General features: G+C 48.0%; 1 protein-coding gene across 2 annotated transcripts in view; it reads right to left on the bottom strand.

Annotated features, from left to right (window-relative positions):
• Positions 1–13565, bottom strand: part of GFRA4 (GDNF family receptor alpha 4) — a 127872-nt gene extending 114307 nt beyond the window's left edge. The window contains exon 1 of one of the 2 annotated variants that reach the window (XM_083458887.1): positions 12675–13565. In XM_083458887.1, the coding sequence (XP_083315013.1) occupies positions 12675–12714 (40 nt within the window). In that variant the 5' untranslated portion in view covers positions 12715–13565. The remainder of the gene's footprint in view (positions 1–12674) is intronic. The other variant, XM_083458886.1, reaches the window with a different exon arrangement.
• Positions 13566–13818: the final 253 nt, after the last annotated feature.

Here is a 13818-nt window from a genome sequence, read left to right as displayed (position 1 = left end):
GTAAAGGCCCCAGTTTCTGGGTATCACAATCTGCTATTGCGCAAAAGTCGTACTTGTGGCTTCCCATAAAGAGCATCTCATTGGCCACTCCCAGGCCACATCCCTCACTGACGCTCCTTCACCCCCCAAGTGTTTCTGTCTGGAATGAATCCATCCTTGAACCCCGACACTGCCTCTTGCTTGTCCGAATGTGGAATGGATGGGCAAACTAGCCAGCTGTAGAAAGGGATGGTGTACTTTTCTTGCTCCACCCATTTCCCCCCTTGCCCTGCCCCCCCCAATGGCCCTCAGGAGGTAATCCAGAAGGGAAAGGGCTGACCAAGTTTCCGCATCCCTGCTCTAAGGGGATAGGGGTTTATTACTGCGGTGCCACTGCAGAGAAGACCCTGCATCAAGTCTCTATCAAACAAACTGCACTCATCAATGCGACTGAAAGCAGGGGTCTCCCATTCTCTGCTGAACTTAGGGTGTTCAAAGAGGAGTGCCATTCACTGCCAAGGTCCCCACTCAAGCCAGATTCCCCAATGGGTTTAAATGTGTGTCATTTAACCGGCACATCAGATCCCAGATGCCTTTTGGCAATGCACACAGCCTGGTTGAGTTCATAGTCCAAGAAGCTCCGACATCGTGCTGAGAAACTTGACCACACGCCACCAACCGCAGGAAAAATGTTCCAGCGAAAGATGGATCTCAGACTGAAGGAGGCTCTTGGCTTTCCTCCTTGCTTGGAGGACGGGGCTGAGCAGAGAAGACCCACCAGGGGGTCTTTATGACATAAATCTTGACAATTCCGTGCTTCTGGGCCATTTCAAACCTCGCCTTGCCAAGACTGCTCCTTGGGGGGCTATGGGATGTGAAAGATGAGCAGGAGACGAGAACCAAACCCCGAGGAGAAGTACTGAGACACCCGGAACACTTTCCCAACATCAATAAGTGGGCTTCAAAGCGCCGGCGGTTCGGTGGGCCTCCTTCTGACGCACGCATCCATGCCGGGGTGTAAAAGGATACCGCCGGAGTCCCGTCGGAACGGCCCAAATGGCGCAGGTACCGCTAAGCCAGACGTTTTTGTCAGCGGGCCTCGATAAATCAAGGATAAAATACAACTGTTTTTACAGCATCGCTCACACAGCCTGCGTCCCGGAAGGCTTTTAGAAAGATGAATTATACAGTTACAGGGTTATGGTATGTAACAAACGACAGCCCAGGGAGAGAGAGGAGCGATGGAGAGGAAAAGAGTTTCTTTTCTTTCTTTTTTTCCTAAAGGGGTCTGGGAAGGGACATAAAACAAGGAGGGGCAGGAGGAAAAGGAATTATTTGCGGAGGGGAGAAAAGCACTACAGAAGAAATGTCAACAACAACAACACCATTTTTAAGTGGCGCTTCTTCTGAATCCTCAAAGCACTACCTATGACAGCAAATGTTCTGGAGTAGCTGAGAGGTGGAACTCACAGTGATGGCCACCAACCTAGATGGCTTTAGATCAGGGGTCAGCAAACTTTTTCAGCAGGGGGCTGGTCCACTGTCCCTCAGACCTTGTGGGGGGCCAGACTATATTTTGGAAAAAAAAAATGAACGAATTCCTATGCCCCACAAATAACCCAGAGATGCATTTTAAATAAAAGGACACTTTCTACTCATGTAAAAACACGCTGATTCCTGGACCATCCGCTGGCCGGATTGAGAAGGTGATTGGGCCTACCGTTGCTTTAGATGGATTAAACAAAATCTTAGAGGAGAGGGCTATCAATGGCTACTAGCTATGGTGGTCCTTCTCTGCCTTCACAGCTGGAGGCAGCAAGACTCCTGAATACCCACTGCTAGAAGCCACAGGAGGGGACAGTGTCCATGTACTTGAATTCTGCCTGTGGGTTTCCCAAAGGCGTCTTGTTGGGAACAGGATGCTAGATAAATGGGCCACCAGCCTGATCCAGCAGGCTCTTATGTCATAAGGACTAGAATGGTTTGAACTGGAATATTTCCCAGGCCTGTTAAGTATAATTGTTTAATTCACACTGAAGTGGAGAATGCCTGTGTGTATTGCTGAAAGGGTTAAACCAGAAAATCCCATTGAAGCTAAAGAAGAGGAAGAAGAGCTCTCTAAGCAGGTTGATAATTAACTGTTATTGTTCTCTGATAGCTTAGCACAGTTGTGTTTAACCTTAGATCACATGGGAGGGTATTGAACTGCAAATCGCCCTCTTGGGGACTTGGTCTTTGGGTCTTTTGTTCCCAGGCTCCGTTGGAGAAGGATGTGAAAATAACTAACCCCAAGGAGCTCAACAGCCTGAGGCTGCAATGAAGGCTAATGGAACCTGTGGAAGAGAGAGAGAGCTCTGTTTATCAGCTCTGATTATAAGTTATTTTATTTTTAAGAAGATGAACCTATGCCTTGAACAGGCATATGCCTTACGGAATTATTTGGATGTGTCTTTGATAGTTTTGTACCTGTTTTGAAGAAGGTTCTGCAAGTAAAGTTCTGAATAATACTTACAGGTCTGGAAAAAGTTTTATTCCAAAAGGAGTCAGTTTTTGTGCATCCAGTTGCTTCATGCTGTGAAATATTAATATCTGCGCTAAGGTCTACATATGAGATGCTGCTATGTATTGAGCCACGGACATTTTGCATGCAAAGTTGGTGCTCTCTCACTGAGCTATGGCCCTTCCTCAATGGAGAGAGCAGGAACATGTTCCCTGGACTCATCCCTCCACCGTGTAACTCTGGCTGATCCTGCAGACCTTGACTTGCCAAGAGCTGAAATTCTCTAGCAGGAAGCCTTTCCTACTGATAGAGGTTCCCCATGTGGTCTAGAAATTTTCCCGGGATGTAAATCACGCAGACCATTTATTTATTTGACAAACTTGTGAGATCGTTTTTCAAGAAAAATACACACTGGGGGGGGGGGAGGAAATACACACTGAAATACACACTGGGGGGGGGGAGGAAAATCAGATTAACACCAGCTAAAAAGCACCATTTCACACCAGAATGCAACTTAAAAACAACAACACAAAAGGTGCAATAGCTCAGCATAAACATAACTATACCAAAATCAAAACTTAGCACTACTTTTGTAAGGCAGATCAGATCAGCCACTGACAGTCGACAAAAGAAGATGAGTCTTCAAGGCCCATTTGAAAGTACCAATGGATGGCACTCACCTAACATCACATGAAATTGAGTTCCATGAGTGTGGGGCTTCCAATAAGCCAATTTCTATGCAGTCACCAGCCTGGTTGCCTTATCAGGCGGGCATTTAACATAAGAACATAAGATGAGTCTGTTAGATCAGAACCCACCCCTCTCCCTCTTGCGTGATGGTAATTGTTTTTTTGGGAAAGGATGAGGGGCTGCTCATCAGATTTGCAGATGATGCTAAACTGAGAGGGATAGCTAATGCCATGCAGAAGATAGAATCAGAATTCAATGTGACTTTTACAGATCGGAGAACTGAGCCCAAACTAACAAAATTAATTTCAAGAAGGGCAAATGTCAGGTTCTGCACTTGGCAGGAAAAACCAGCTGCACCAATATAAGATGGGGGGATACCTGGCTTACTAGGGACACAGGTGGCGCTGTGGGTTAAACCACAAAGCCTAGGGCTTGCTGATCAGAAGGTCGGCGGTTCGAATCCCCGCAATGGGGTGAGCTCCCATTGCTCAGTTCCAGCTCCTGCCAACCTAGCAGTTCGAAAGCACATCAAAGTGCAAGTAGATAAATAGGTACCATTCCGGTGGAAGGTAAATGGCATTTCCGTGCACTGCTCTGGTTCGCCAGAAGTGGCTTAGTCATGCTGGCCACATGACCTGGAAGCTGTACGCCGGCTCCCTTGGCCAATAAAGCAAGATGAGTGCCACAACCCCAGAGTCGGTCACGACGAGCTAATGGTCAGGGGTCCTTTTTCCTTTACCTTTACCTGGCTTACTAGCAGTACATGTGAAAAGGATCTAGGGGTCTTTGTAGGCCACAAGCTGACCACGAGTCAACAGCATGATGCAGCAACAAAAAAAGCTCATGCTATTCTAGGCTGCATCAACAGATGTCTAGTGTCCAGATCAAGGGAAGTCATAGGACCACTCTATTCTGCCATGGTCAGAGCACACCCGAAATACTGTGTTAAGTTCTGGGCACCACGATTTAAGGAGGATGTTGACAAGCTGGAGTGTGAGAAGAGGAGAATGACTGAGATGAGCAAGGGTCTGGAAACCAACCTCATGAGGAACAGTTGAAGGAGCTGGGTATGTTTAATCTGAAAAAGAAGAGACTGAGAAGAGATAGGATAGAGGTGGGTGCTGGTGACTGGTTTGGTCACACGGCACAGTGCCTCTGGGGTGCCACAGAGGGTGCTGCAACTATGTTGTAGAATGGAAGTTGAGAGGCGGGGGCAAGTTCATGAGTCAACAGGGTGATGCGGCAGCAATAAAAAAGCTAACGCTATTCTAGGCTGCATCAGCAGAAGTCTAGTGACAAGATCTAGGAAGGTAATAGTACCACTCTAGCGCTGTGGGTTAAACCACAGAGCCTAGGACTTGCTGATCAGAAGGTTGGCGGTTTGAATCCCCGCGACGGGGTGAGCTCCCGTTACTCGGTCCCAGCTTCTGCCCACCTAGCAGTTCGAAAGCACGTCAAAGTGCAAGTAGATAAATAGGTATCGCTCCAGTGGGAAGGAAAACGGTGTTTCTGTGCGCTGCTCTGGTTCGCCAGAAGTGGCTTAGTCATGCTGGCCACATGACCCGGAAGCTGTCTGCGGACAAATGCCGGCTCCCTCGGCCTATAGAGCGAGATGAGCACCGCAACTCCAGAGTCGGCCACGACTGGACCTAATGATCAGGGGTCCCTTTGCCTTTTTATTCTGCCTTAGTCAGACCACACTTGGAATACTGTGTCCAATTCTGTGCGCCACAATTTAATAAGGATGTTGACAATCTGGAAGGTGTGCAGAGGAGGGTAACCAAGATGACCCAGGGTCTGGAAACCACAATTTGAGAACCTGGAATGTCTGCAGCTGGAACATGTGTAGGTGATCAAGATGATCAAAGGTCTGGAAACCAAGCCTTATGAGGAACGGTTGAGGGAGTTGAGTATGTTTGGCTTGGAAAAGAGGAGACTGGGAGGTGATGGGATAGCTACCTTCAAATATCTTAAGGGTTGTCACATGGAAGATGGAGCAAACTTGCTTTCTGCTGTTCTAGAAGGTAGGATGTGAACCAATGGATTCATATAACAAGAAAGGAGATTCTGATGAAACAGTAGGGAGACCTTTCTGATTGTAAGAGCTTTTCAACAGTGGAACAGACTACCTGAGAAGGTGGTGAACTCTCCTTCACTGGAGGTTTTTAAACCAAGTTTGTATGGCCATCTGCCAGAGATTGCGCTAGTTGATCTTTCAGGATCCCTTCCACGTCTCCAATTTTTTGATTCTGTAAGGATGCCTGAATCGGCCTTTCACTTTTCCCTATTTTGTGGAAGCAGCAAGGAAGCAAAAGAAGATGATAAAAGCCTCAGAAGAATTGCCCAGCAGGTACAGCTGAGGAGGAAGCAGAGAAATCCAACTGTCAGAGGAAAATGCCGACGCTGGCCGCTACGCGTCTTTCGCCATGGAAATTAGCAGCCTCTGCTACCTGTATAGATGCTAATTTGAGCTGGTACAAAACACATCACAGCAAATCCATCCCTGCTTTCCCCCACCGCAACCCTGAGAAGCAAAGAGTAAACAAGAGCTGATCTCTCAATCCCTTCTCGTGGCACACAAGTCTTTATTATGGGAGAAAGGAGAGCAGTCTGTTGTTTTAAAAAGCGTATTATAATTGGACACGGCGATGTCAGGGGCACAAATTAAATGTAATAGGAAATGAAAATAAAGAGAGGAGGGTTTGCAAACAAGGCTGCTGCCGCTGTTACGAGGCGGGCCGTGATATATGTCAGAGCATCTGTCTGCCTTGGGGAGACCTGAGGGCAGAATGACACGTTACCAAGGACACAGAATTGGAGACCTGAAGTGGGTCTCCCCAATTTCACGCTCTCCAAATTTCAGCTCATGCTGTGCCTTCTTGATGCTGCACCGCGACAGCCCAAGACATTTTGGCGTCTGAGGTGGACCCCAAAATGGCGCCCATCCCTGCCAGGGAAGAAGGGGTGAGTGAAGATCGACAACAGGAACTGCAGCCCCTGTGGAGACTGCCACCTGAGGCAGCCGCTTCACCTTGTCTCATGGCTGAACCGGCCCTGGATGTCCACTTCCTAAGTCCCGCCCAACACAACCTCATTGGTCACTGCAGGCAGGGGAAGGTGGGGAAATGGTAACAGTGGCAGGAAGAAGGAGACGGACAGATGCATGGCACCTGCCAGAAAGTTAGCACAGTGGCTCCGCCCCATCCTGTGAGTCATTTCTGACGTCAGGACACAGGGCAGGACCGGCCCTAGGCAGTTTGTTGCCTAAGGCGAGAAACAAGATGGTGCCCTCCAGACTCCATGCGTAGAAGCTGCCTGGAGTGGCAGGCGGATCTGTCAATCTGCCTCTTCACCCCTGAGGGCAGCAGTCTAGCTTAGGGGGCACCAGGTAATAATAATAATAATAATAATAATAATAATAATAATAATAATAATAATAATAATAATAATTTATTTCTACCCCACCCATCTGGCTGGGTTTCCCCAGCCACTCTGGGTGGCTTCCAACAAAGATTAAAAATACATCAAAATGTCACACATTAAAAACTTCCCTGAACAGGGCTGCCTTCAGATGTCTTCTAAATGTCAGGTAGTTGTTTATCTCTTTGACATCTGATGGGAGGGTGTTCAACAGGGCGGGTGCCACTACCGAGAAGGCCCTCTGCCTGGTTCCCTGTAACCTCACTTCTCGCAGTGAGGGAACTGCCAGAAGGCCCTCGGCGCTGGACCTCAGTGTCTGGGCAGAACGATGGGGGTGGAGATGCTCCTTCAGGTATACTGGACCAAGGACATTTAGGGCTTTCAAGGTCAGCACCAACACTTTGAATTGTGCTCAGAAACGTACTGGGAGCCAATGTAGGTTGGCTGCCTATCCCAGGCTGTTCTGTCTACACAACACCTCACTGCCACTCCCCAGAACCTGCGGCCCGAGGCAGTCCCTTACTCCGTCCAACGGTAGAACCGGCCCTGTGTTACAGGATACACTGACATAGGCATGGAATAAAGAAGAAGAAGAAGAAGAGTTTGGATTTGATATCCCGCCTTTCACTCCCTTTAAGGAGTCTCAAAGCGGCTAACATTCTCCTTTCCCTTCCTCCCCCACAACAAACACTCTGTGAGGTGAGTGGGGCTGAGAGACTTCAAAGAAGTGTGACTGGCCCAAGCTCACCCAGCAGCTGCATGTGGAGGAGTGGAGACGCGAACCCGGTTGCCCAGATTATGAGACTTCTGCTCTTAACCATTACACCATACTGGCTCCTATAAAGCCATGCACTTTATTCTTTCCCACTGAAACCAATGATATTTCTTTTAACAATGCTTAGTTCTGATGGAATCATGCCCAGTGATTCATCAAATGAGCTTTTTTGATCAATCAATCAATCAATCAATCAATCAATCCTGCACTTTTTTTTTAAAGGGTAGTGGTGCCTCAAGCATATTTTCCTAATGGCAATTTATGGTACCTAAATAGAGCCTGCGTGTTCAGTTGCAGTATACCCTCAGGTATCAGAAGCTGGGGTTGGGGAAAGATGCCCAGAGAGGACTCCTACTCTCTTGTCCAGTTAAGCCCCATTATACCTCTCCTCTGTGAATTTGTCAAGTCCTTCTTAAAAGACACTTAATTGGCCAGCATGCCATCTTGTGGCAAGGAGTTCCACACACTGAACTGTGCAAAGAGCTCCGTCTTCTTGTTTCCTCAACCTTAGGCCAGTCAATTTCACTGTGTAGCTTTGAATACCAAGATTTTCAGAGAGAGGGGGAGAATGACAGAGAGTTGATGGGACCAAAAAATGGGGGTGGGGAATGGTTGAAACCATGAAGATTTGGGCTGGCTCAGTCACAAATTTGGCAGCTGTCCAGGGCAGCATTACTTGAAGCGCTGGGCTATTCCTGAATAAACCCACCTGAGAACCTTCTGCAACATTCAGCACTGAGAGACAGTATGGTGTAGTGGTTAGAGTGTCGGACTAGGACTGGGGAGACCTGGTCTCAAATCCTCACTAAGCTATGAAGCTCATTGGGTGACCTTGGGCTACTCTTACTGCTTCGCAGGGTTGTTGTGCGGATAAAATGAGGAGGAGGAGATCTAGGTTTGAAACCTTGAGCTCCTTTGAGAAAAGAGGGGATAGAAATGCGATAGATAATATAGATAAACATTCCCACTTCCCCAAAATGATGAATGAATCATACCCTGGCTATTGCTTTAAAATTGCACTGCTCCAGATTTTGTGTTGCCGTTCTCCAACCCCAAACACAAATAAATTAGATGAAAGCATTGCCGGAAAGAACACAAACCATGCATAAGGTACGGGAAATTAGCTTGCAAAAATGGGCATATTATGTAAAACTGCATACACAAACGTGTGCATTTGCCAGGCTGGTGTAGCAGCAGGCCAGGACCTGGGAGAGCAGAGTTCGAATCCTCACTTATCCATGAAGCTCCCTGAGTGTGGCCTAGGGCCAGTCACTGCCTCTCAGCCTAATCTACCTCACAGGGATGTTGTGCGGATTAAATGGAGAGCAGAAGAACCACCTGATCTACCTTGAGCTCCTTGGCGGTGGCGGGGGTGGGGGTGGGGAAGGCCGGATAAAAAGGCAATAAATGAAGATGAGAAGAATGCATCCTGAAATCCTGCCAATTTGGATCAGGACTTAAAAAGAGAGAGCGCTTATGTGGAAGTGTGGCAAAATGAGCGTAAGACTGAAAAAAAGGAGGGGAGGAAATGAAATGGGATGGTTCGCTTATCTCTTTCCTGGACAGAGTCTCTGGGCAAAGAATCTGGTCCAGGCTGGGATCTAAATGACTGGCTTCCATAATTTTCCCCCAAAGCTAGACTTGCTGCCCAGCTCAGCAAGAGAAGAATACAAGCGAAACTGAAGTGGCCAGTTTCTTTTCTTTCTTTTTTAAAATAATATTTATTAAGAATTTCATAATTACAAAAAGAAGAAAAAGGGTTAAACAAAGCAAAACAATACAATACAATACATAAAAAGCAAAAAAGGAAAAACACTGCTTATCTTAACAAAACAAAAACAAAAACAAAGACAGAAACAATTAAAAACACATCCAATATTTTCATATCTTGTCTTTCATTTACTTATTTCGACAACCTCCTCACACCTCCCTTTCTTGTATTCTAGTTCAATTAGCTATTTCAGCAAATCCTTAACATCTTTCCCAGTTTTTGTCCTATAGTTTATCTTAACACAATCTAACCTCCCCCCCCCCCTTTGGCCCATTAACAGTCTATTTTTACTTAATTCTTTATAACATTTCTGCTAAAGCCATATAACTTCAAGTGGCCAGTTTCTTTCATCCCGACCCTTGAGTCAGCTCTGATGATTAAGGCTATGTGTCTGTCATCTGAGGTTCTTTAACCATACAACGAGGTCATGGAATGATTGAGCCCAGAATCCAACATCTCAAGGACCTTCGCTTCCTTTCCTTTGGTTTTACAACAAATCCCTTGGTCTTTAGGATTGCAACGAGAAGCTTGAGGATAGGACGGCGTGGCCTGATGGAAAGGTCAGGTCTGGTTGTTAGGGGGAGGTCCCAGCTTCAGTCTTCAGGTAGGGCTGGGATAGTCTCCTTCCTCAAACCCTGGAGAGCTGTTGCCAGTCAGAGTAGACAATATTGATCTAGATGGACTCAGGTCTGACTCAGGGCGAGGGAGTGTCTTAGGTTCCTATGGTGTGTGTGTGTGTGTGTGTGTGTGTGTGTGTGTGTGTGTGTGTCTTTGTTTGGGAGGGTGACTTTATCAGAGCTTGCAATTAGGAAAGAAGGGTTCGGAGGGCATTGGATCCTTTTGTGTCTCTTATTAAGACCAGAAGCCAAATTCATCATGCCAGTCCACAAACTTTGCAGATTTAAGGTTTAACTTGCACAATCCATTTAGGTCGTGGGACCATCCAGCCTCTGTTTAAAAACCTCCAGTGAAGGAGAGTCCATTGCTTTCTGAGGCAAGTCCATTCCACTGTAATGCATTTCTGTATATTGTTTTCACTAAGATGCAATTTTTGCACGCGTATCTGGTTGCAGAACTGCGTTGCAAAATTCGGAAGAGTGCTCATTTCAAATGCGAGCTGAGTTTCTTTTTTGTGTGCGTATTGATTCAGGAAGTGTGAATTTGGGGAGTTCACCCTAAAATGTGAACTAAACAAATTTCTCCCACATCCTTACAAAAACTCACTGAGTTACCTTGGACCTGTTTCCCTCTCCTCTCTGTCTTTCTGGATAATCCCTTGCTGCAAGGATAAAAGCGGGGGAAACCCATAGATATCTTTCTGAGCTCCGTGGGGTTGTGGGCTAGAGAAGCAGAATACAAATCCAGTAAATAAAAAGCACAGTAAGGGGTGTGTGGGTGGAGCTGTCCATCTCACTTTCTCTTGGTTTCCTATATTTTCAATCTTAAATTCAGTTCTCCAGATTTCCTCATCAGATATATATTCACCAGCATTTGGGTGCTGTTTCCTCCAGATAGACACATGTTTGCATGCCATTTTCCTATAAATGCACAATTTCTCCAAATACAATGCATCCTAAGCATTGCTCTAATACGCATCTTTATGTACATTTTATATACATTTTTGCACACATTCGTTGGCTGGAGAACTGCAACATTCAGGGAAGTGCACATTTTGAAGGACGGCTGTCGTTTGGTCCATGTGTTATTGTTTCAGAAAGTGCACTTAGGTAGGTTCACTTCGAAATGTGACCTCAATGCAATTCCTCTCCTACCGCTATTTGACAGGGGAGCGTGTGCAGGAGCTTCTCTGGCGCCCCAGAAGGAGAAAAGTCACCCTCTTGTCCTTTCTTGTGGACACCAGTTCCAAGGTCTTCTTCTGGCACACAGCACAATGCCACCTCATTGCGCTCCAGAGAAGATGGCCTTGTTACCTGTCCTGACCCATTTCACGCAGGTCAGCCTCCCATGTGCACAAGCAACCCCAGAGGTCTGTGTGAAAGGGTACATTTGCAGGGGCAGCTGCACGTCTTCCAGAATCAATCAGATTTGTACAGCAGTGGCTTAAGAGTATCTTTTGGCACAGAGTGGGGAAGAAAGACTCTGAGCACTGATGAGCTCCACAACTCTGAAAGCTTCACCCCCACTACAAAATAAGGTGCTCCCACATAAATACAGTGGCGGCCCATAGCTGTGTGAGGCCCCACACCCATGTTTGCTCACAAAAGGGTGGCATGGGAGAGCCTGGTAGCGTGGACTGGAGTTGGCTCAGTTTTGCAACACAGTCCCCCGGGGAGAAGGTATTGTGTGTTTCTTTCAGCCTGTTCGCTTTGGAACATGCGAAGTCCTTCTGAGTGGCCGTGAAAAAGTGAGGCCAGTCTAGAGAGTTCAGCGCAGGCAGTTTTAATTGAGTCAAGAGAATGTCTGATCAGATTAACTTGACCCATTACTTTGGTCAATACTGTTAAGTGATTCTGTAACTAGATCACTTTCCTCTTCCTGGATCTCCAAGCAAGGGAGAAAATCGTTATGCTAAGAGAGGAGGGACCCTTTTTCTTGGTTGCACCAGCCGGAGAACAGTTAAGGGCAAGCCAGACATGTACCAACAGACTAAAGGCTGCGATCCGAAGCATGCCAACTCCGAGGGAAGCTCAGTAGGAGCCAGTGGGGTTTGCTTCCAAGTAGCAAGCATATGCAATCCCAGCTTGATTGCGATGGAACTTACCAACCGAATGTGCTTTTAGCATCTGAGGATGTTCAGATCCAGTCTAATGACATCACCCACCCCTCAAAAAAAGAAAAGACCATTTGCTTTGAAATGGCAATTAACTGCCACTAAGAAACATGCTAAGCTAGATTCATCTCTCTCTCTCTCTCTCTCTCTCTCTCTCTCTCTCTCTCTCTCTCTCTCTCTCTCTCTCTCCATTTCCTTTAAATGTGGATCGCAGGCTTAGCAAAAGACCCCCTCCGCCAAACGCCAAACATGACCTCTCTCTTTTCCCCCAACGTGGAATGGTTTGGCGGAATTTGGGGGCGCATCCCCCAGACCACTTGACACCGATTAGCTGCCTCTCAACCCACTCACACTCTCCACGTTTTTTGCCCAGATAGCCAGGGAAGCTGGCGAGGGGCAAAAGGGTGGATTTAGGGTGACCTTTTCCAGGAAAAGCATGCTTTTCAGGAAGCTGACATTCCGTATGTCCATAGGCAGTGTGGGTTGGGGAGAGGGTCATGATGGATCCAGCCATTCGCGACGGAACAACGCGACCTCGCAAAGCCTGCGTTTGCGAATTCACCCTTCCAGACCTCACACCTGGTCACTCACCCACCGCCTCTCAACTTATAGGCTTCCCCGCTGGGGTCAGCCCTGGCCGGTGGGGAGACAGACACCTCCGGGAGCAGGAAACGCTTCCTGGCAAATCTTTGAACCCGGCGCACAGCCGCGCATGCATGGAGACGAACCGCGCAGACCGCAGCCGACGACCCGCAAATCTGGCGCTGAAAAGCCACGCCGAGGGAAGCTGGGCTTCTTCTCCACTCACCTGTCAGGATCAGCGTGAAAATGTACAAGATCCCCTTCATCCTGGGTTAGATCCCGGGCCCTTCTTCCCGTGTGGCAAAAGCTCAGGAGGAGGAGGAGGGGGGGAGGGAATCAAAAGAGGACAGTTCTTGACCCCTTCAATCCCAAACGCATAAGAATCCCCAAGCGCTTTGGGGGACCCAGCCTTGGTCCTGATGGGAGAGCATCTCTGCTGGACGGCTTAGCCCTTCAGTTCCTGCCAAGGTGGCTCAGGAAGGAGCGGATGGGCTTCTCCTGCTTCTCATATCCCTCTCTAACTTCGAGATCGAGTCAAGCGAGCGGGCTCCCCCCTCCCGTCTCCTTTGCAAACTTCTCGCAGAGAGGAGAAAGGAAGAAGCGGGGATGAAAGCCCCACACTCGCCACCCAGTTTGGAATTCAAGGCGGAGATCAGGTACCCTATCAGGTCAAGTAGACAGGACATCCATAGCTCCTGCAGTCCGTCTTGGGCTCGGTGCGCAAAAACAGGGAGTTGCGGGTGGGAAGCAAAGAGGCCAGCTTAATTTCGGGAGCTGGGTGCACCGGCTTCTTCCTCCTCGCAGCTTTTCTCAGCTCTGTGCCTGCCTCTGCTCCGAAACGCTGCTTTCTCTCTGCCTGGTCAGGGAACAGCTGGAGCAGCCTTAAAGGGGCAGGAGCAGACAGAGCTTTCCAAAGGGACGAGGAGCGCCGCTCGCCGACCACCCTCCATCACCTCCCGCGCCCCCGCCACTCCTCGGACCTTCCTGCCTCGATTTGCTCCCGAGTCATTTGATAGGGACGGGCCAGGGTTTGTTCCAGAACAATGGGAGGCAGGGTAATCAGGAGCAGGGAAATCGAGGCTGTAAAGTTCAAGAGCGTTGCTGCTGGAGGAGGAGAAGGAGGGGAGTTGGAGGGGGGACGACGACGACGACGCTGGGTTTGCCAGAGCGGAATTTTAATCGGTTATGTACAGTTGCTGCTTGTAAAGAATAACATGAGAGGGTAGCCCGCCCCCCTTTGTAGAGGTTCAGGAGGGCAACGGGTGCCCTTTTATAATGGTGCAGCGGATGCGAACATCATTATCGCCTTCCTTCATTTTCTTCCTACCTGTCACCAGTCAGTTCAGCTTTGGATCAGCCTCAGAAAGCGA

Source organism: Podarcis liolepis (assembly GCF_965112155.1).
Source record: "Podarcis liolepis genome assembly, chromosome: 9".
NCBI classification, from domain to species: Eukaryota; Metazoa; Chordata; class Lepidosauria; order Squamata; family Lacertidae; genus Podarcis; species Podarcis liolepis.
The sequence above is the reverse complement of the archived record's forward strand: the minus strand, read 5'-3'. Positions and strand labels throughout refer to the sequence as shown.